The sequence below is a fragment of the Nannospalax galili genome, unplaced genomic scaffold (genome assembly GCF_000622305.1).
Source record: "Nannospalax galili isolate Female #2095 unplaced genomic scaffold, S.galili_v1.0 scaffold11, whole genome shotgun sequence".
Lineage (NCBI taxonomy): Eukaryota > Metazoa > Chordata > Mammalia > Rodentia > Spalacidae > Nannospalax > Nannospalax galili.
In genome coordinates, this window is record NW_008330735.1 from 4,067,350 (window position 1) to 4,089,820 (window position 22,471).

General features: G+C 37.7%; 1 protein-coding gene across 1 annotated transcript in view; it reads right to left on the reverse strand.

Moving 5' to 3' along the window:
* Nucleotides 1–2,109: 2,109 nt before the first annotated feature.
* Dcdc1 (doublecortin domain containing 1) overlaps nt 2,110–22,471 on the reverse strand; it is a 469,865-nt gene continuing 449,503 nt past the window's right edge. Inside the window, 3 exon segments of the mRNA XM_008851730.2 lie at nt 2,110–2,231; nt 5,107–5,156; nt 5,158–5,234. Coding sequence (XP_008849952.2) covers nt 2,110–2,231; nt 5,107–5,156; nt 5,158–5,234 — 249 coding nt within the window.

The following is a 22,471-nucleotide window of genomic DNA, read 5'->3' on the forward strand; positions in this document are numbered from 1 at the left end:
TCAGGCGTGTTCACAAGCAACAGCAAAGACTTCACAAGAATTTGCACATTTGATCTAGGGTGAATTATGCCATTTTCATAGCAAACCAACTTTTCCCTGGCAGTAAAAGATAGATGTTTTTGCACCTAGAGAAAGGCTTTTGTTTTCAAACAATTTTGAAAAAAGGAAGGAAGGAAGGAAGGAAGGAAGGAAGGAAGGAAGGAAGGAAGGAAGGGAAAGAAAGAAAAGAAAAAGATCTCTTTATGGAAATTGTGACCAAGTCATTGCAAGGAAAGGCCCAGCTAACATGGGTCCTGATAGCTCACTTTCCAACACAGGCAAGTTCCTAACCTCTCCTGCTTCCTTTCAGATTTGTTAACAAAAGAAAAAGAAAAGGAAAAACAAAATAAGGGTGTCCTACAGTATTTGTCTCCTCTGCAGCTCAAAGCTGCCCTCACATTTCTAACATCACACGATAAAATGTCTGGAAAAGGGAAACTGTTGTTCATCTAGCATTGAGATTTCACCTCCTTAGGCTTTGCTTTTTAGTGGCATCTGAGACAGCAGTAATTTATTCATGCTGCCCCACTGATTTGCAGACTGGGAGTAAATACCAGGCCTTTGGCAGTGATTACCATGAGCCCCCTTCAATAGAAATGATATATTGCCTTCCTGCATCACATTAAAGTGGAGGATTGAGGAGCAAGCCCAGCTGAGCCATTCTGTACACACCTAGCCAGTCTGCAATTTATACTCAGGCAGAAGGGTGATTGGCTTTCAGAGGAAGACAGGGAGGAAAGCATTTCTCTGGAATATTCCACCAGTGACAGAGCCAGACTCTGACCTGTCACTGCTATCTGCTTTTTAAATGGCTCTTTCTTTTCCTCAGGAAGAAACTAACTGGTACATTTTTATTGTACTGTAGGACTGACATGTAAGACTTTTAAGAATCCATGTGTATGTGTGTGTGTGTGTGTGTGTGTGTGTGTGTAAGCATGTGTGTGGACAAGCACACACAGAGGCCAGAAGATGATATATGAAGTGTCTTGCTCTGTCTCTTTCTGCCTTATCCCTTTGAGATGGGGTCTCTCATTGAAAATGGAACTTGCTCTTCTTCAACTGGCTGCCAGCAAGCCCCCACCATCCTCCTTTCCTGTCTCAGATGTCTCTCACCCATCCCACACATGCCAGGATCCATTCTCTCAAAGCTGGGTTACAGGTTCACACAGCCACACCTGACTTTTTACTTGAGTGCTGTGGATTCAAACTCAGGCACACATGCTTATGCAGAGAACACTCCTAGCCATTGCCCATCTCCCAGTCCTCAATCTCTCTCTCTCTCTCTCTCTCTCTCTCTCTCTCTCTCTCTCTCATTTTCTTTCCAATAATGCATATATATCCTTTCTCTGTTTGGGTATTGAGAGCATAGCCTATATTTTCTTATTACTATTTATCAAAATTATCCAGCTTCACTTTCATGAGTGATGTCTAACTGTGCCCCAAGAGAGGTCTGCAAAACTGAAGAGAAATTGGAGAAGGAAAGATGGATTCCTTTGGTACTCAGTAGCCACCAGCCATTTCAATGTCATCTGGTATATGTGAGATTTTAAAAGAAGCTTGAAAAATAGAGTGACTGGGCCAGAAAATGTCAGTTGGAGTCAAGTTTAGGGTTAGGTGCCCAAAGAGTCCACTTTATTATCAGTGCCATATCTGTCACACACACATATGTTACTTGGTCCTGCTAAATTGCCTTTCAATAACAATTAGTAGTTTCTACATTTTTTTCTAGAAGAAAGTTCACTTATGAAGATTATTTCACTGACTTTTTTTTTCTGGTTTTGTTGCCTTTCCAGGAACAGATTTGAGGCATCAAATGCTACTTTACATAAAGTGTGGAAAACATAACCTTTAAAAGAACTGTGAGGGAGCTTGGGGTGCAGCACAGGGGTAAACTGTTCAACTGACATGTTCAATTAATAGGTTCCATTTTCAACACTATGAGGGACATGACAGAGACTGTACAATTTAAAAGGGATAAAGAATGACCGCGTTCTAGCCAGCGTATAAGAATGTACACCTAGCTGTATTAGTAAAATAAAGCACGAAATAGGTGGTTCTGGTTGAAATTAGTTATGCAGGTATACCAGAGGACAGCTTCATGCATGGCGACACCACAATGTCCGTTGCTTGAGGGCCCTGTTGTCTTCGGATTCTGGCATAATTTGCTCTGACTTCTATCAGTTGTTTTTGCTCTGTTAAGAAAAAAATTCTTGGTTGTTTTTTTTTTTTTTTTCCTTCCCAAAGATAAATCAATGTATTCACAGAAAATAATTAAAGACTAGGATGATGAGAACCTTGAAGACCCCTTAGAAATCCTTGGCCCCCACTCTGGACTCTCATTAAGCACCTGACTTGCTCATCACATCAGGTATATGTTAATACTCTTTGGATTTCTATACAATAGAAGCTACTAGGGAGGGCTAACATCCAGGTGTTTTATATTGGGCTCTAAAAAATTGGACCCACTGAAATGATAAATATGGAAGCAGTAAGACTAGCATTCAGTACCACAGCAAACAATATATAAAACAATCTTAAATTTGTTGAGGATTTGGGTGAAGGATAGCAGTCTAACAGCATCTAGTTTGTTTTGCTGAAAGAAATTAATTTTCAAAATAAATCGGTGTAATTCTTTGATGACTAACTTCTGCCAGCTGAATGATTTTTATGATTGTATATAAAATAAATCATTATCTTGTTTTACAAATCTTAGGCTGCCTTATTTTCTTGCTACATAGTTTAGTAGGTCATATAGGAAACATTTGTGGAATGATTAATTAGTTAAAGGAATATAAAAGAATAAATGCATGCAAAAGTGTTTCTTTTACTTTTTAAAACATATGGAAAATTTAGATTTCTGCTAAGTAAATAATCATTTCTAACTTTATTTCATGAAAAAAATAAAACAACAATATTGAAATAAGATTCTAAAGAATAAAAAATTAGATTCTGTGAATAATCATATTTCCTAGACTAGACATGACTCACTGGAAAGAATTGAGGCAACTTCAGAAAACCACTAATCTTTCACTATGAAGGTAATAGGGAGAGTTTTTTTCCAATGGACAGGAATCAGCCTTGACTTCATAGTAATGTGTGTGCTTACCAAACTGAAGATGAGAAAATGAATGTTTGTCAAAACTTCACAAAGTTAGCACAGAGAAAAGTGATAAAGAGAGTAATACTTGAATTTCCAATTTTCTCAGTTGCCTTCACAGTTTTTATTGGTGACAGGCTTGTTCCTGGGAGGCAGCCTGGATTTTTTCTTTGTGGTTTGAATACCCTTTGCCTAGCTTGCCTGAAGCATATTTAGCTTTATTTGTCAGACAGATCTAATGAGGCAAGGAGGGTCGCATACAGCAACAGAAGCTCATTCCAATAATATGAAAGACTGAACATGAGCAGGGAGGGGATAGCAGAAGAGCCTCCTGCGACGAGGCAATATGCTTACTTTTTTCCATTAAAGACAATCATTTGGACTGTGCTCATTGTAATGGTTAATACTGATGACTAACTCGACAGGATCTAGAACCACCTAGGAGACAAACCTCTGGGCCTGTCTGTGAGAGAGTTTCTATACTGGACCAAATGAGGTGGGAAAACACACTCTAAATGTGGGCAGCACCATGCCATGGGTTGGAGTTCTGGACTGCATAAAAAGGAGAATGTAGCCGAGCCAGCATTCATCGCTCTCTGCTTCCTGACAGCAGACACACTCCGCAGTGTTTCCTTGCCACTGCCTCCTGCTGCAGACGTAGACAGCAGTGTCCCCTTGCCGCAGCTTCCTGGCTGTGGACATAGTCAATGTCCTCTTGCTGCCGTGCTTTCTCTGCCATGATGGACTATGCTTTCAAACATTGAGCAAAAACAACCCTTCACTTAGATGCTTCTTGCCTGTTGTTTGGTCACAGCAATAAGAAAAGCGCACGATGGTGCTGGGGGAAGCTTTGTGCCATCCTCCAAACAGTGCTAGGCATCCCAATAAATCCACATCTTCCCAATGTTTTTTGCTAGCATTTCTATACTTTTGTGTCCTCTGGACTAAATGCAAAGGTATACCTCCAAGTGTCTTAAAAGTTTTTGATGTATTCACCTTACATATAACATAAAAATAATTTTATGGCACATTTTTAGAAGAAAAATCTCAAGTATTTTTATCAGAGGGATACCAGGAAATTTTCTTCCTAATTTTTTAAAATTTCCCTAATATAAATATAACATCTTTTAGAATTTTCTGAAAATCATATTTTGCCAGTGTCTGTCTTCCTAGAGAAAAGGACTTTAAGTTCCCAAGATAAATAGAAGAAAAGACTAGTGTTCACTCTGTAGTAAATAAATTCTCTTTCCATATCTATGACCTATCAGAGAAAATAATCAGGAAATAGAATATAATAAATCTTTCAAATACTTATTGCAACAGAAAGGAAATTTGCAAGGTATATACCATTAATAAAGCATTGTTTTAAATAATTTGAATAGTAAGAAGACAATAGAATCTCACTTTTCTCAAGGTTCCTAAGAAAGGGAATGGCATCAAATGAAGTCCTCAGAACTTCTGTAAGTAGGCCAAGGTGAGACCCAAGACTCACTGAAACTTGGTTGAGTTCTTTAGAGAAAAGAGTGTTAACAATGATAATCTAGCACACACAAATAAAAATTTCACTTTCATAACCTGGCATAGAATATCATGATGAACTTAATCATTAAAAGTCATCATGCATGGGACTGGAGAAATGACTCGGTGGTTAAAAGCATTTGCTGTTCTTGCAGAAGACTCAGGTTTGGTTCTCAGCACCCACATTGCCGCTAACAACTATATGTAACTCCAGTTCCAAGGAATTCAATGCCCTCTTCTGGCCTCCACAAGTACTGCATGCATGGTGTGCGCTTACATATATATAGTCAAAACATTCATACACATGAAATTCAAATAAATAAAACTTTAAAAAGTGAAAATGAAAAAATCATCAGGCAGTATACAAAGTTCAGTAAGCAAGGATTTTGTAAGAATGACTGGATGCTTTAAACTCTTCAAAATCTTCATGGACGATAAAGTGTCACCCATACCTTTTTGGGTTATAAAGCCATGTCCTCCAGACACACAGATAACCACATCTCATGAGCTCTCCATTTGAGGTATACAGGGATTTAGCTGGGTGAGTCATTTTCAGACGAGTGGAGCACACATCCAGCAACTGAAAAACAAAGGAACAGTCATATTTCAGTGACAGATGTCTCAATATAATCATTAAAACCATACAGGGTCTCATATAACACAGTTTGACCTCAAACTCACTATATGGCTGAAGATGGCTTTGAACTTCCCAATCTCACATCTACCTCTTCAGTGCTGGGATTACAGGCACCTACCACCAATCCAACTTTATGTAGCATTGTGGATTGATCATAGGGCCTCATACATGCTAGGCAAGCACTCTACCAACTGAACACATCTTTAATCCCTAAGAGATGTAGCTTCTAAGAGAAGAACTATATCCCTATTTAAGTACTTATTCACTTATAATTGTTAGAAATAGGTGTGAAAGACAGGTATATAAAGTCTGCTTGAATTGCTTATGAAGAGGAACTTTGTGTTCTTTGGTAAAATTTCCTTATAGATCTGTGTTTTTCCACAAATGATGGCATCTTGTTTAAGAAACTTCTAAATATAATAAACCCTGGCTTAAGAATCCAGGCACCACAAAATAGGTTTGAATTTTTTTCTTAATGATCAAGGAGCTAGAAATCTAAAGGGTGAGGAGTCCCACTCTAACCTCTGTGTGGTACTCAGGAAAGTCTGGTATCTACTATGAAACTCTTCCTACTCACAAAATAAAAACTTTAAGACTCTTATGGTTTTATAATATTATCATTATAAAGTATTTTAATTGATAAAAATTTAAAACTACCTCCAAGGCCTATTTCAATTTCTTTGTTTCCCTTGAAATACTCATAAAAATACATGTATGTGAACAATGTGTCACTAGAACTAATAAAGGTCAGAGACCATATTGCCACCAAAAGACCTCTCTGCACAATGAGGCATAAATAGAAAAATCACCAGTAACAATAATAAGAGTTTATAAAATATTTTACAACATAAAAAGTTACATTATATTTAAGAGAGAAATTTTTATAAAGATAGACAGTAGTACATTTGAGTTGTGCTCTCCCCAACTAAATAACTTGAATTCTATAGACATGCATAGAAAATGAGATGATAACAGCCTAAAGGATTATTGGTGAAAGGTAGAGAGGGATGATGATGATAAAGAAGATGGTGATTGTGATGGTGATGGTGATGATGATGGTGATGATGGTGTTGTGATGATGGTGATGGTGATAATAGCTAAAATGAATGGATGCATTCCTACTTTTCTAAAAGTTCTCATGGATGATCTAATTTCATTCTACAAAAAATGGTTATTATTCCCCTTTCATTGATGAAAAAATAGAGAACAGAGAGCCTAAATATCATACCAAGCCCAGACACTAGTAAGAGTAGAAACAGAATTTTAAATTGGGACAAAAAGAACTGAATAAAAGGAGAGAAGGCTTAAGACTTGGTAGTTCGCAAAATCAAATCAGAATTGGAGAGAACTAGGTACAGAAATTCTTAAGCTATTGAGAAAGGTCAAGAGATGAAATTACAAAATTAAGCATCTGGAACACCAAGATAGCAGAAGTCGAGCGTACACACCTGTATTGCTACTATAGAGAAAGAAGCTGGAATGACTCAATTCTAAGCCATTACTTAATAGTAATAGAGCCAGGCATGGTGATGCATGCCTTTAGTCCCAGCAGAGGCAGGCAAATCTTTGTGAGTTCAAGGCCAGTCTGGTTTACACATTGAGTTCCAATCCAGCTGGAATTACAGGGAGACCCTGCCTCAAAAAGACCAAACAACAACAACAAAAAAGTAGTAGTAGTAGTAGTAGTAGTAGTAGTAGTAGTAGTAGTAGAAAGTGTTCCTGTCAAATAAAGATCATTTCTTCAGTTAACTAAGCCAACTTAGACAAGATAAAATTAATGAAAATGACATATTTAAGCAAGCTGAAATATATAGATGACAAAATTAAAATGACAAAATTAATGAAAATGACATATTTTAGACAGCTGAAATATATGGATTCCAGGTTTAGAGGGAAAATATAGTTATATTTTCATTTGTTTTCTCTAACACTGAATTTCAAAGAAAACAGAGCAGAAGCTGTTAGGGGAAAATATTTTAGCAAACAATTGCGTTTCTGGTCACATTATTTATAATTAAATTAAACAAACAATAGACATATATACAAAGCTCAGAAAATGAATCTATAATCCACATATATTAAAGATTATTAAGAAATGAATCAAGGGGTCAGTGAGGTTTCTCAGAAAGTAAAGGCACCTCCACCAAATCTGATGTCTTGAGTTCAATCACTGGGATCTTCATGATGGAGAGAGACAACTCGTGCAAGATGACCTTTCTCCATTCACTGGCATTCCATAGTATTCATGTTCACACACACACATGCACACATGCATGCACGTGCATGCATGCGTGCACACACACACACACACACAAACCCCAATGCATAATAAATGTAATAATTTTCTAATGAAATGAATCAAATTTCTTGACTATTAGGAAGTTGTACACAAAATTAATAATTTAGCCATTATAACTACTATAACATGAAATAATTGATATAAAATGATTGTAAAGAAGTGAATAGAAAATTAAAAATAAATTTGCACAGAAAAATAAAAATTTTTAAATGCAATATATCAGCAAATATAGGAAGTAGGTAAGATACAAAATCCGAGTGTTCCTTCTTTTCACTCATGAGTGCGAAGTTTTCTGTTAAGAACATTTATTCTGTGATTCTAAGCCAATGCAATAAAACATAAATATCAGAATATAAAATAAAAATCATCATCATGTGATCTTAATATAATTTTATTATTAAGAAAATTTGGGAAGTCAAATGAGAAATCAGTAATAAAAATTAGCAGTATTTAAATAAAATAGCTAAATAAATAAATATTAGAGCATAAATAGTTCTGTTAACCCAAAACTAGGCATTAAGAAAACAGTGTTGGGGGGGCATTCATTTTCTAAGCAAACAAAAAATAATACTTTTTTAAAATGTAAATTTCTTATACGAAAACTAAAAAATTTTAATGAAGAACCAAAGCATCGACTTCATGTATGTAGGAGTGTCGCAAGTCTGGCTGTAATGTTATAAAAGTTGCTAAACCTTATGAAGTTAAATAACAGTCCCTACAGATACAGTCAAAACCTCTGTGGGGTGATTTTATGATTGTAAAAATTAATTCCAAAATTCATTTATAAGAATCAATAGGCAGGGGCTAGATAGATGGCTCAGTGGTTAAGAGCATTGGCTGCTCTTGCAGAGGACCCGGGTTCAATTCCTAGCACCCACATGGCAGCTAACAACCATCTGTAACTCCAGTTGCAGGGGATCTGATGCTCTATTCTGGCCTCTGTGGACACTGCAGGATATAGGTGCACTTACATACATGCAGGCAAAATACTCATACACATAAAATAAAAATAAATAAATCTAAAAAAAATTTAAAGAATCAATAGGCAATAATCTTCAAGTAAAATGTGGAAACAAAATGAAACAGTAAGCAGGTAAGGCAAACAGTTATAAAGTTACAACAACATAAAAAGTACTAGGTACTGCAGATCATGTAAAGGCAGAGGCTAATTATGATAAGATTGCAGTACATTATAAAGTTGATAGTCCAACTCAATAGGGAGGTCAAAAAGAATAGTCATTAAACAAAACTGAAAAAATAATTCTAAGTCAACAACAAAAAAGCCCAAAACGGTTTCACTTAAATTTTATATCAGGGGGCTGGAGAGATGGCTCAGCATTTAAGCGCACTGGCTGCTTTTGCAGAAGACCCAGGTTTGGATCCCAGCACCCACATGGTAGCTCCAGTTCCAGGGGATCTGACTTACTCTTCAGTCCTCTGCGGGTAAGTGCACACAGCTGCACTTACATACATGCAGGCAGTGCACACATACACATAAGATAAAAATAATAAATAAAATATTAAAAAACATTTTATACCAGAAAAAATTTCACATGGGAGAAAAAAAAAATCAGTGAATCTAGTGTATCAGGTTAGTGAAAGCCTAACTAAAATATTAAAAGCAATTAATAAACATAACTTTGGTTACTTTTTGTACATTAAAAAATAGACAAATAGCCAGGCGTGGTGGTGCACGCCTTTAATTCCAGCACTTGGGAGGCAGAGGCAGGCAGATCTTTGTGAGTTCAAGGCCAGCCTGGTCTACATAGTGAGTTCCAGGACAGCTGGGGCTACAAGGAGACCCTGTCTCAAGAAAGACAAAAAAAAGAAAAAAAGACAAGTGAAGAATTGGATGTATGCCGTTAACAGCTGATAAAGCTGTAACCTTATCACTTTAAAAATGAAGAGAGGTCTCATCAATATAAAAATTATGCCCAATAGCAAAACAGTAAAGAATTTAATAGGAAACTGAGAGAACTTAAAGATGTTGCATTGTTCGCCATAATATAATGTTATAAACGAAAACAAACACACAAAAAATCAATGTCACCTGCGCGAGTCATCAAACACATGTTAGCTAACATAAGCCTCCAACATCTTCTGTAAAGCCTGCAAATGCGCGTGCCATGTCTAAATCATTTGTTAGCATCATAGTTCCCATTCCCTTGCTACACACTAGAGCACAAACTCTTGAACCACCCATAAAATATGTATCAAAATACCCAGCATTTTCTACGTTTTGATTAGCCAGTTATATATCAATACTTGTAGTCACTATTCTTCACAACAGTAAGAAGTTTAAAACAACATAACTGGCAAACAATAGAAAAAAGGGCAAATAAATATATTCTTTGGATAGACTTATGGTGTCATTGAAAATAATGTTTCTTTTTAAAATGTTAGATTAGGGGCTTTAGAGATAGCTTAGCAGCTAAGAGCACTGGCTGCTCATGCACAGAGGACTTGGGTTCAGTTCCCAGCACCCACATGGTGTCTAATAATTGTCTGTTAACTGTCCAGTTCAGGGGATCTGATACCCTCTTCTGGCCTCCATTTGCCTTACACCCCTACGGTGTACTCACATGCAGGGAATACACTCATATACATAAAATAAATGTAAATAAATAGGAATTTCAAATTATATGAGGAAAAGTCACAATAGTTTGTTAGGTGAGTAGAGTAACCTTCAAACTCATAAACTAAGTCAGGTATGGGGATACAGGTCTTTAATCCCAGCACTTTGGAGGCAGAGGCATGTGAATCTCTGTGAGATTGAGGTCAGCCTGTTATACAGAGCTAGTTTCAGGTCATCTGGCACTACAGGGAAACCCTGTCTCAAAAGAAATAAACAAAAAACAAACAAACCTCGTACTACATATTATTTAGTATCACCACAATACAAAACATATGTAATTGTTTAAAAACCATAGCAAGTTCTATATATATTAAATTATGACAACTTGTTAGTAATAAAATTTTCTTTTTCTTTTTTTTTAGGGGGGGAGGAAAGAGTTTATTCGGCTTACATCTCCTGGGTCATAGTTCATCACTAAGGGAGCCCAAGGCAGGAACTCAGGCCAGGAACCTAGAAGCAGGAGCTGACGCAAAGGAATGCTCCTTATTGGCTTGCTCCTCTGACCCATGCTCATCCTGCTTTCTTTTTTTTAAAAAAAAAAAAATAATTTATTGAGAATTTCATACATGCGTATAAGGTATTTTGATCAATAATTTACTGAGAATTTCATACAGGCATATAAGCATATGAGGTGTTTTGATCAAATCCATGCCCACTCCCTCCCCTCCAGCTCCTCCCATATCTCCCCATCACTTTTTTCTGATAATTTCATGTACTCTTTCTTCTTTTTTATGGGGCTTTTTGCTACTCTAACATTCCCCCCCTACAAAGAGGTAACCCTAAAATCTTTTAGGGATTAGATAAAAGCTCCCAAATACTTTCAACCTTTTTTGCCTTTGGAACAGAGTATGTTGCTAAGAGGCCCAAGGACAGTGTGACTTTCAGCCAAGAAACTGGCTACTTTTCTTTGGGGTCTTTTTACCCTAACTGCCTAGACAATTCCTACCTCCTATTTTGATCACACCATCCTCTGATGAGGTTACCCAAATTGCCAATAGGGAATCGGGATGCAGGCTGCTCTGGCTTCGTCCATGCTGAACAGGAACTCAGAGTGAGGCAATTGGAGTAACCCTTCAGTGGTACTCCAAAGACTCCCAAATTGCATAAGTCTTATCTCTAGGGGGAAAAGAAAGTCCTTGACTGGTGAATAGGAGATGTGAAGGAGAAGTAAAGGCAAGAGTAATTAGCATTAAAAGTTCTAGACAGGGAACTAGAAAAAAATCAGAACAGGGCAATTTTCAAATGTTCATATGAGAGTCCATTGGAATTTCTTGACAAAAGCTTCCAAAACATCCCTCTATTGGGTTCCTCCTTATTTTTCTTCTGTCTTCCAAGGCTGGACTTTAGACTAATGGATTCAAGATTTGCTTTCAGATATTCTGATAGCTGTTGGAGTGGTTAGAATCAGTGTCCATTCCCTCTCAAAAGTTTCTAGATAGGGGGAGAAAACAAAGTTATCCATCATTTGAGAACAATAGCTGGTTGTCTCCCTTAGCTACAGGTGGGCACTACAGTATTGCAGACCAAGATTTGAAGTCTTCCATCTGAGCAGCACTTTCTGATTAGGAACAAAATCATCAATGAGAAATAATTGTCTAAATAACTTTTTATATAGACTTAAGCCTCATGTCTGGGAAGTGTAATCCCTTGAATTCTTAAAGAAATATACTGACAACTTTACTCTTTGATTATACTTTCCTTTTGGGTGTTTAAGACCATACAGTTGGCCCAAATAAATCCATTTATTTTTACACTTAAGGTTGATTGAGGATCTGTTCCTCAGGGGTCAGATGGGCTGGAGAGAAGCCCCTGGCTCCTTTCTTTTATCAGTTCCATCCATGTGCAGATAAGACAAGGGTCCTGCTCAACCATGGCTGGATTCACTTGGAAGCATGAATGAGATGTTTCCTCTGTGTTGACCCTTCTCTTTGTAGACTGGACACTGGTTCAAGTCCATCTTGTGGGGTCTCCATGGCCTCCCTGAACAAGAGGACAGGTGACTCACCACAGTTACAGGACATTTTGAGAGATGTTCCATAGTTCCCTGGAACTTAGTCAACCTTGGAGGGCAAGGGGCAAATATTGTCCTTTAAGTCCCTCTGACCACATTAGTGTAGGCCTCAAGGTATGGCTGTTAAACATCCATAGATAAAGCTTGGGTGAAAAATCAAATATTGTCAGATAAACTTTGACTAGATATATATTTTGTTCCTTAAACTAGTTGACTAACCTATGACCTTAGAAATTTGAAGATTCTGTATATATTATTTTTGTCTCATCTTTTATATATCATAACAAACCTACACAGGCCTTCATCACTTGCTTAGGCTTTCTCATTTTTTCTATTTTTGGAAAATACCTCCATTCCCATATGCTTTTAACATTTTTTACATTCTCATTTCCTTTTTTTAAAAATAATTATGAGACACAATAGCATTAACAAATAAATTTTCCATCTGTTGTGAGACTTCTTTTCCTGGGGATCTAAGCAAGGCTTATTCCTTTTCAAGGTTCTAGGGTTGAACTGAGGGGTTGCTGAGGTGTATGTATGACCTGAGGGTGTGCACACTGGAAAGGCTTTACCCAGCATGGGTCATGCCTTCTCTTCTTAGCCTTCCCCAGTTTGTATACTTTATCCCTCCCCATATCCAGGAGGCCATGTGTGATTAGAGCCAAATTACGTAAAGTTGGCTGGGAAGAGCGGCTCTATACTCTGGTGGTACTAAGTGAAGTAACACAGACTCAGAAAAACAAAAGATGTATGTTCTCCCTCGTAAGTGGATCCTAACACTAAGTCCTTTTAAATTTCAGGTCCTTTTAATAAGCTTGTGCTGTACAGCAGTCTCTTCTGTGTGAAATAACCACCATCATCACGACTTCAGCTGTGCCTGATTGCTAAACATCGTCACAATTGGGCTTGTTGACGGTTGTGCTCATTCTTTTTCTTTTTTAATGTACAGTTTTACTGAATTTTTGTGCATTTCCTACAATATGTCTTAATCATATTAGCCCCCTCTTCCCTATCTGCACCTCCCCCATAACCCACCTACCAGATTTCATGCATTCTGTCATATATGTTAAGGCCTATCGAGTCATGTTTGTGTTCCCCAGAAGTCCCCTGGTTCATCCACTGGAGCCTGTTCAGCCTATTCAGAGTCACTCCCTTACAGAAGACTTACTTTTCCTTGTTGGTACTCATACTTTTTCTACTTATTTTAAGACATGGGCTATCTAGTCTTTTATAATTATTCAAATGATGAAGAAATTAATAGTGGCTACTATTTTTTAATGAAGCTTTAGGAGATCTCTACAGCTCTTTGTGTGATTTTTTTTTTTTTCAGTTTTTACTGCTTGATCTTCTAAGGGTACCAAAACCAATACCACAGGTTGGAGTGGTTTAAACCACAGAGCATTTCCACTGTTCTGGAGATGAAGGACACCACGACAAGGCATTGGCTGCATCTGTTCCTGGCAGGGACTCTCTTCCTGTCTTTCAGATGGCTGCCTTCTCGTTCTCACATGGCAGAGAGAAAGCGATCATGTTCTCTCTTCTTTTCTCTCTTTTTACTTTTTTGTGTGTATGTGCATGTGTGCACGTGTGTGGAAGGCAGCAGTCAACTTTGGATGTCTTCCTCAGTCATGCCCCACATTGCTTTTAAAGGCAGGGGCTCTCACTTTTACCTGGAGCTCTCCCATTCAGTGAGGCCAGCTGCCCAGGAAGCAGCAAGGATCTACTTGTGACTGCCTCCCTAGCACTGGAATTATAGGTCTTGTATTTGTACCAGAAGCACTGTACCAACAGAACCATCTCCTCGGCACTGTTCTCTTCCTTTTCTTATAAGGTCATTAATCCTGTCTAATTGGGGCCCTAACCTCATGATTTCATTTAACCTTCATTACCCCCTAAAAGTCCTATATCCAAATACAGTTACAGTGAGGCTTAGGGATTCTTCATCTGATTGTGGGTCGGGGTGGAGGGATAGGACTCAATTTAGTTCTTAATGATCACTGCATTTTTTTTTTTTCCAATTTCAAGGGAAACAAAAGGTATGGTAGCTGAATATCTTTCTGGGCCTGAAACAGTAGGAAGCTGTCAGAGATATTCAAATAAATTGGCATCTGGGACAAACATATATAATTTGAAAAGTTCCAACAAGAAGTTAAATATAAGAACTACATTACCACTTAAATGCCACTGTTCTATGGAGATCATGTTTTCCATGTATAATCAGAAAAATGAATGTAACCCAATCAAAGCACAGGAACGGCAAAATATGAGTTTAACATATGCTTATTTCACTTGGTTTGCAGTAAGACAAAGTCAATGAGTTTACAAAAATCTTTTCAAAATAAATTTGAAAATAAGATATTGTCACTACAATTAGGTTCAAAAATATCTAGTCTTAAAGACATCCTTGATTCTTAGTTTTGCATATGTACATAAGTTTATTTAAGTGCTTTTTATTACAGTAAATAATAGAAATTAGATGTTCATGGTAAAGGAACTCTTCTCTATGAATAGCTAACCCTCACTCATACTCTGCTTTGCAAGTGTAATTGTCATATCACAGGTTTCCTCGAGGCAGGACACAGGGGCATCAAGGACCTGTGCACTCCCTGCTGATAGTAGATACTAGCCCATGCAAATCAAAGAGAACTATTTCTCATTACTTCAGCTTCTGCTCTTGCATTTGGAACTGTTTCTTAGCTGAGAACATGGGGATTCTAAGATGTTATAGCATCATGACATTATTACAGAGATGGGAGAAGACAAATGCTTCAGACTAGAGAAGAGGCACCTAGGCAAATATCAGTCAGACAAAAGATGTTGGTCCTGAAGAGAAAGCCACTAACCCTGGAGAGAGAGCTGCCTTGGTGTTTTGATGACTGATGAGACAAGCCCAGTTGGAGATGATTGTTGCTCTAGCAATGTTCAAAGAGGGTGCAGTTAAATCATCCACAATAGCCACAGTAGTGAGAACAGTTGAGAGAAAGTCAGCATTGGATAAGACTCGAATACCACGTGGGGGTTTCACTATATCAAAGGTAGTAGGGAAAAGTATTTTGAAATGTGCCTGTTTACCATTCATTCAGTAAAAGTCCCAACCGTTGGAACTCTCAGTGTCTTTGCAGGCAGTACTGTTTGCCAGATCCTACTGGAAAACCAGGACACCATTCTCCTGTTGCTGTAAGCTTTGTTCACATTCTATCCTAAAAGGGTCTTCTTTCAGCTGGAGAGCTTGCAATGTCTAACAGATCACCAAGAATCTCACACAGTTCCCTAAACAAACTATACAGCCTACGAAAGGAAAAGGAAGAGGAAAGAAAGAATTATTTATTTTAAAAATATTTTATTCATTATTTTTATGTGTATAAGTGTATCACCTGTGTGTATATAAGTGCACCCATGTTGCGCAATGCCTACGGAGGTGAGAAGTCCATGGTGGATTGCCTTGGAACTGAAGTTACAGATGGTTGTTAATCACCATGTGGGTGCTGGGAATTGAACCCGGTCTTCTGCAAGAGCAGCCAGTGCTCTTAACTGTTGAGTCATCTCTCCAGCCCCAGAAAGAATTCTTTCTTGAAAGAATCTCTAGGATTCTTGTTCTGTATCAATGCCACATCGATGTTTCCAAAACTCTGTCCCTTTGCCCTCTTTAATTTCAGAGACAAGCTGTGGCTCTAGCATTTTAGTTTGGGATAACATTACAGGTTGAATCTGCCCTCTCACAACTCAGGTTGAAGTTCTAATTCCTAATACAACCACATTTGAAGATAGAGCCTATGAGGAGATAAATAAGGTTAAATATGGGCAAAGGGGAGGGGCTCTAACATGACAGGACTGTTTTCCTTATAAGAAGATGTAGATATAACACAGCCATTTCTCCTCACACACAAAGGAAAGGCTATTCAAGGATACAGCTAGAATATGGCCCTTAGCAAACAGAAAAAGAGGCCTTATCAAAAACCAGTCTCATCAGCTTAGGACTTCAACCATCTTGGGCATTCAGCCATCACAATGTAGCAAGATAAACTCATGTTGTACAAGCCACCTAGTCTGTATTTTCTATGGCAGACTCCTAGTAACTTTTCTGTTGCTTTGATAAAATATGCTGACAAAAGTAATTTAGGAAGAAAGGGTTTATTTTGGCTTTCAGTTCTAGAGGGACGCAGTCCATCATGGTGGGGAAGGCTTGGCAGCAGCTAAAGAAGACAGAGTTGCAGGAGCAGGAGGCTGGCTGGTCACACTGCATGCACACCCAGGAAGTAGAGAGTGAACAGGAAGCAGGGCTTGACTATAAAGCCTCAAGGTTCATTCCCAGGGAGGTTCATTCCTCACTTTCTCCAGCAAGGCCCCATCTTCTAAACAGTCCACAACCTTGCCAACAGCACCAACAAGCTGGGGACCAAGTATTCAAACACATGAACCCGAGGGGACATTTCATAGTCAAACCACAGCATAGTCTAAGAAGACTGATGCATGTTACTTTCAAACAACCTCTCAGTTCATTCATCTCTCTCCCTATTCATCAGGGTAAATACTGCATAAATTCACACAGCCCTGCCTTTGGGTGTGGTAACTCTCATTCTTGTTAATACTTTCTCTGACAAATTGTTTATACTAGCCCCTTCTTCAAGTTCTGTCAAAGGAACTAATGGTTTCCTTTGTAGAGCACTGTCTCTAGCCCCAGATGGACAAAATACTCCCTTAGACAGCCTACTGAATTTTCTACCTGCACTACTAACTTGACCTTTATCACATTCTGTTAGCCCTTATCTAAGAGGAATATTACTTTCTTATCACTTTCTTTATCATATAAACTTGTCTTATGAGAACAATCTGCAGTCATCATAAAAAATAGGAACACACAAGGACATAAGAAAGAAAAATAAAGGATAATATGACCCAACCAAAAAAAAAATACAGCAGCAAAGCCCTTCCGTGCTGTTTTCAATTTGTCTATATGTATAGAATTTAGCTCCACATGCCTTAGATTATGTTTCTTTTACTTAGTGTATCTCGACCACACTTGTTGTCATTATTCAGTCTAAAAGCTAATTATAATTGAGTTATAGTATTCTATCTGATGTGCTGTAATTCACTTAATCAATTTTCTTTTGATGAGTTTTTAAGTTACTGTTATTTTATCTCTATTGTAAATATATCTGTGATAAATATCTTTATCAAACAAACTTTGCAAAAAATCATGTAAATGTCCTTGAGTTGTGTTATGATTTGAGAGTTAAATATCCCCCACAGTTTCATGACAACTGATGACACTGGTTAGAGGAACTGTGGAAACTTTAGGAGATGAGGCCTGGCAGAACAGGGCACTAGCGTAGGCTTTGAAGGCTACAGCCATCCTTGGTTCTCATCTCCACTTCCTGATCTGTGAACATGTGAGAAGCAGCAGCACATTCTCCTGTTACCATGGACTCCACCATGAACCTTGCTCTGATGGACTGAGACCATAAGCCAAAATAAACCCTTTCCCCCTTAATGCTTCTGACAGGTATATTGTCACCGCAAGGAGAAAAGCTAATTGATGCAGAATGAATCCCCGAAGTACAAGTGTGTTTGTTTGTGAGGCACATACCAGATAACTGCCCCCCACCAAAGTTATATCTCCATTAAAATGAGTGTCAGTTTCTTGCACCCATTTTTTTTCTTCTTTAATTTTTTAATGGGGATTTTGGTTACTCCACCATTCCACCCTCTGAAGAGGTAACCAAAATCTTTTAAGGATTAGATAAATGCTCCCAAATACTTTTGACATTTTTGGCCTTTGGAACAGAGTATGTTGCTAAGGGGCCCAAGGACATTGTGACTTTTAGCCAAGAAACTGGCTACTTTTCTTTAGGGTCTTTTTACCCTAACTGCCTAGACAATTCTTACCTCCTATTCCTATCACACGATATTCTGATGAGGTTACCCAAATTGTCAATAGGAAATTGGGACACAGACCACTCTGGGTTCTTCCATGCTGAACATGGACGCAGGGTGAGGCAATTGGAGTAACCCCTCAGTGGGTCTATCTAAAAGACTCCCAAATTGCATAACTCTTATCTCTAAGGAGAAAAGAAAATCCTTGAATCATGAATAGGAGATGTAAATGAGAAGTAAAGCAAGAGTAATTAACATTACAAGTTCAAGACAGGGAACTAGAAAAAAATCAGAACAGGGCTGTTTTCAAATGTTCCTATGAGAGTCCATTGGAATTTCTTGACAAGGGCTTCCGAAAGCATCCCTCTATTGGGTTCCTCCTCATTTTTCTTTTGTCTTCCAAGGCTGGATTCTAGAGTGATGGATTCAGGATTTGCTTTCAGGTATTTTGATAGCTGTTGGAGTGGTTAGAATCAGTGTCTGTTCCCTCTCAAAGGCTTCTAGATAGGGGGAGAAAACAAATTTATCCATTGTTTTAGAACAATAGCTAGTTATCTCCCTTAACTCCAGGTGGGCACTACAGTATTGGAGACCAAGATTTGAAGTCTTACATCTGAGCAGCACTTTCTGATTAGGAACAAAATAATCAATGAGAAATAACTGTCTAAATGACTTTTTATATAGACTTAAGTTTAATGTCTGGGAAGTGTAATCCCTTGAACTCTTAAAGAAATATACTGATGACTTTACTCTTTGATTATACTTTCCTTTTGGGTTTTTAAGACCATACAGTTGGCCCAAATAAATCAATTTATTTTTACACTTAAGGTCATTTGAGGATCTGTTTCTCAGGGGTCACATGGGCTTGCGAGGAGTTCCTGACTCCTTTCTTTTACCAGTTTCATCTATGTGCAGATAAGTCAAAGGTCCTGCTTGACCATGTCTAGCTTCACTTGGAAGCATGAATGAGATGCTTCCTCTGAGTTGACCCTCCTCTTTGTAGACTGGACACTGGTTCAAGTCCATATTTTGGGGTCTCCATGGCCTTCCTGAACAAGAGGACAGGTGATTCACCACAGTTGCAGGACATTTTGAGAGATGTTCCATGGTCCCCTGGAACTTAGTCGACCTTGGAGTGCAAGGGTCAAAAACTGTCCTTTAAGTCCCTCTGACTTAGGCCTCAAATTATGGCTGGCAAACATCCAGTAAGCTTAGGTTCACCAGTCTAGTACTTTTAATTATCATGTGCTATGTAGGTAAGACTTGGGTAGAAATATATATATATATATATATTCCTTAAACTAGTTGCTAAACTATGACCATAGAAAATTTAAGATTGTGTATATATTGGGGCTGGAGAGATGGCTCAGCAGTTAAGAATACTGACTGTTCTTACAGAAGACTCAGGTTCGAAACCCAGCATCCACAAAGCAGCTAACCACTATCCATAACTCCAGTACCAGGGGATCCGACAGCCTCTTCTGCCTTCTGTGGGCATTGTACAACATGGATGCACTTACCTACATGCAGGCATAACACTCATACACATAAAAATAAATGAAAAATAAAAATTTAAAAAGTTGTTCAAAAAAAGGTTACACATATATTATTTTTGTCTCATCCTTTATATATCATATCAAACCTACAAAGACCTTCATCACTTGCTTAGGCTTTCTCATTTTTTTCTGTCTGTTTTGGAAAATATCTCCTTTCAACATCTTTTACATTCTCATGTTCTTTTTTTTAAAATAATTATGTGATATAATAGCATTAACAAATAAATTTTTCATCTATTGTGAGAATTCTTTTCCTGGGGATATTAAGCAATGCTTATTCCCTTTTAAGTTTCTAGTCTCAAGTCAATATTTGCTTAAAGTTTTACTGGTGAACCAATGAATTTATTGTTCTCACTTACAGAGATAATTGAGGGGTTGCTGAGGTGTATGTATGACCTGAGGGTATGCACACTGGAAAGCCTTTACCCAGCATGGGTCATGCCTTCTCTTCCTAGCCTTTCCCAGATTGTATACTTTATCCTTCCCCAAATCCAGGAGGCCATGTGTGATTAGGGCCAAATTAGATACAGATGGCTGGGAAGAGAGGCTGGAAAATCTGGTCAGGGTCCAATGACCCTGCTTGGCCTCCTTTAATGTCAACAAGCCCAATTGTGATGATGTTTGGCAATCAGGCTCAGTTGAAATCATGATGATGGTAGTTATTTCATGCAGAAGGGACTGCTATATAGCACCATCTTATTAAAAGGACCTGGAACTTTAAAGGATTTGCTGCTAGGAGCCACATATGAAAGAGAACATATTTTGTTTTTCTGAGTCTGTGTTACTTCACTTAGTATAATAGTTTCTACATCCATCCATTTACATGCAATTTTTATTATTTCATCTTTCTTTACTGCTGAATAGAACTCCATTGTGTGAATATACCATATTTTTGTTAACCACTCATCAGTTGAGGGACACTTAGGTTGCTTCCATCTCTTAGCTATTGTGAAAAGAGCTGCAACAAACATAGTTGTACAAGTGTCTCTACAGTAGGATGAGTCCTTTGGGTATATGGCAAGGAGTCTTATAATCGGGTCATATGGTAGTTTCATTTTTAGTTTTTTAAGAGTTTTCCACACTGTTTTCCGTAGAGGTTGCACGAGTTTGTAATCCCACCAGCAGTGAATGAGCTTTCCCCTTTCTCTACATCCTCCCCAGCATTTGGTATCATTTGTTTTCTTGATCCTAGCCAGTCTGATTGGGGCATAAGGTGATACATTAAGGTGGTTTTAATTTACAGTTCCCTAATTACTAATGATGTTGAACACTTTTTAGATGTTTCTTAGCCATCTTTATGTCTTCCTTTGAGAACTGTTTAGATATTTAACCCATCTTTTAATTGGGTCACTTGGTTTCTCAATTCTTAGTTTTATGAGTTCTTTATATATTCTGGATGTTAAAATTCTGGCAGATGTGTCACTGGTGAAGATTTTTTTCCCATTCTGTGGGTTTTCTCTTCACTCTTTTGATTGTTTCTTTTTCTGTAAAGGTTTTTAGTTTAATGAGGTCCCACTTGTTGATTGCTGACCTTAATTCCTGAGCAACTGCTGATTTAGAAAATCCTTTCCTACACCTATATCTTGTAAGTTACTGCCAATATTTTCTTCTAATGGTTTCATGGTTTCCAGTTTCACATTGAAGTCTTTGATCCATTTGGAGTGACTTTTGTGCAAGATGAAAGATAAGAATCTAGTTTCATTCTTCTACAGGTGGAGATTCAGTTTTGCCAGCACCATTTGTTGAAGATGCTCTTTTCTCCATTGTGTGTCCTTGGCAACTTTATCAAACATCAGGTGACTGAAATTGTGTGTACTTGGGTTTGGTTCTTCAATGATGTTCCATTGATATATATGTCTATTTTTGTGCCAGTACCATGCTGTTTTTATGACTATAGTTCTGTAGTATACTTTGAGATCTGGTATAGTAATTCTCCCAGCATTGTTCTTTGTCCTCAGGGTTGCTTTGGCTATTTGGGGGATCTTTTGTGCTTCCATACAAATTTAAGGATGGTTTTTCTAATTCTGTGAAGTATGTCATGGGGATTTTGATTGGGATTGCATTGAATCTATATATTGCTTTTGGTAGAATGGTAATTTTCACAATACTACCTTTTCCAATCCATTGGCAAAGGAGTTCCTTCCATCTGCTGATGTCTTCCTCAGTCACTTTCTTTTATGATTTAAATTTTTCATTGAAGAGATCTTTAGTGTCTTTGGTCTGATTTATTCAAGACATTTTACTTTTATTCAGCTATTGTGAATGGGAACATTTCCCTGTATTCTTTCACCAATTGCTTGTTATTGGTATATAGAAATGCTAGTGATTTTTGAAGATTGATTTTATAAACTGCCACTATACTGAAAGTGTTGATCAGTTCTAGGAATATTCTGATGGAACTTTTGGGATCTCTTAGGTATAGTATCTTATTGTCTGCATAATGCTATAGGTTGACCTCTTCTTTTCCAGTATTGCTCTAGCTAGAGTTTCAAGCACTATGTTGAAAAGGAGTGGAGATAGTGAACATTCTTGTCTGGTTCCTGATTTTAGTGCGAATGCTTCCAGTTTTTCTCCATTTAGATTGATGTTGGCTGTGGGTTTGTTGTATATAGCTTTAATTATGTTGAAATATTTTCCTTCCAGTCCAATTCCATCTAGAACTTTGAACATAAATGCATGCTGAATTTTGTCAAAAATCTTTTCTGCATCTAGTGAGATGACAATGTGGTTTTTATCTTTGAGTCCATTTATATGATTAATGATGTTTATTGACTTGTGTATATTGAACCATCCCTGCATCTCTGG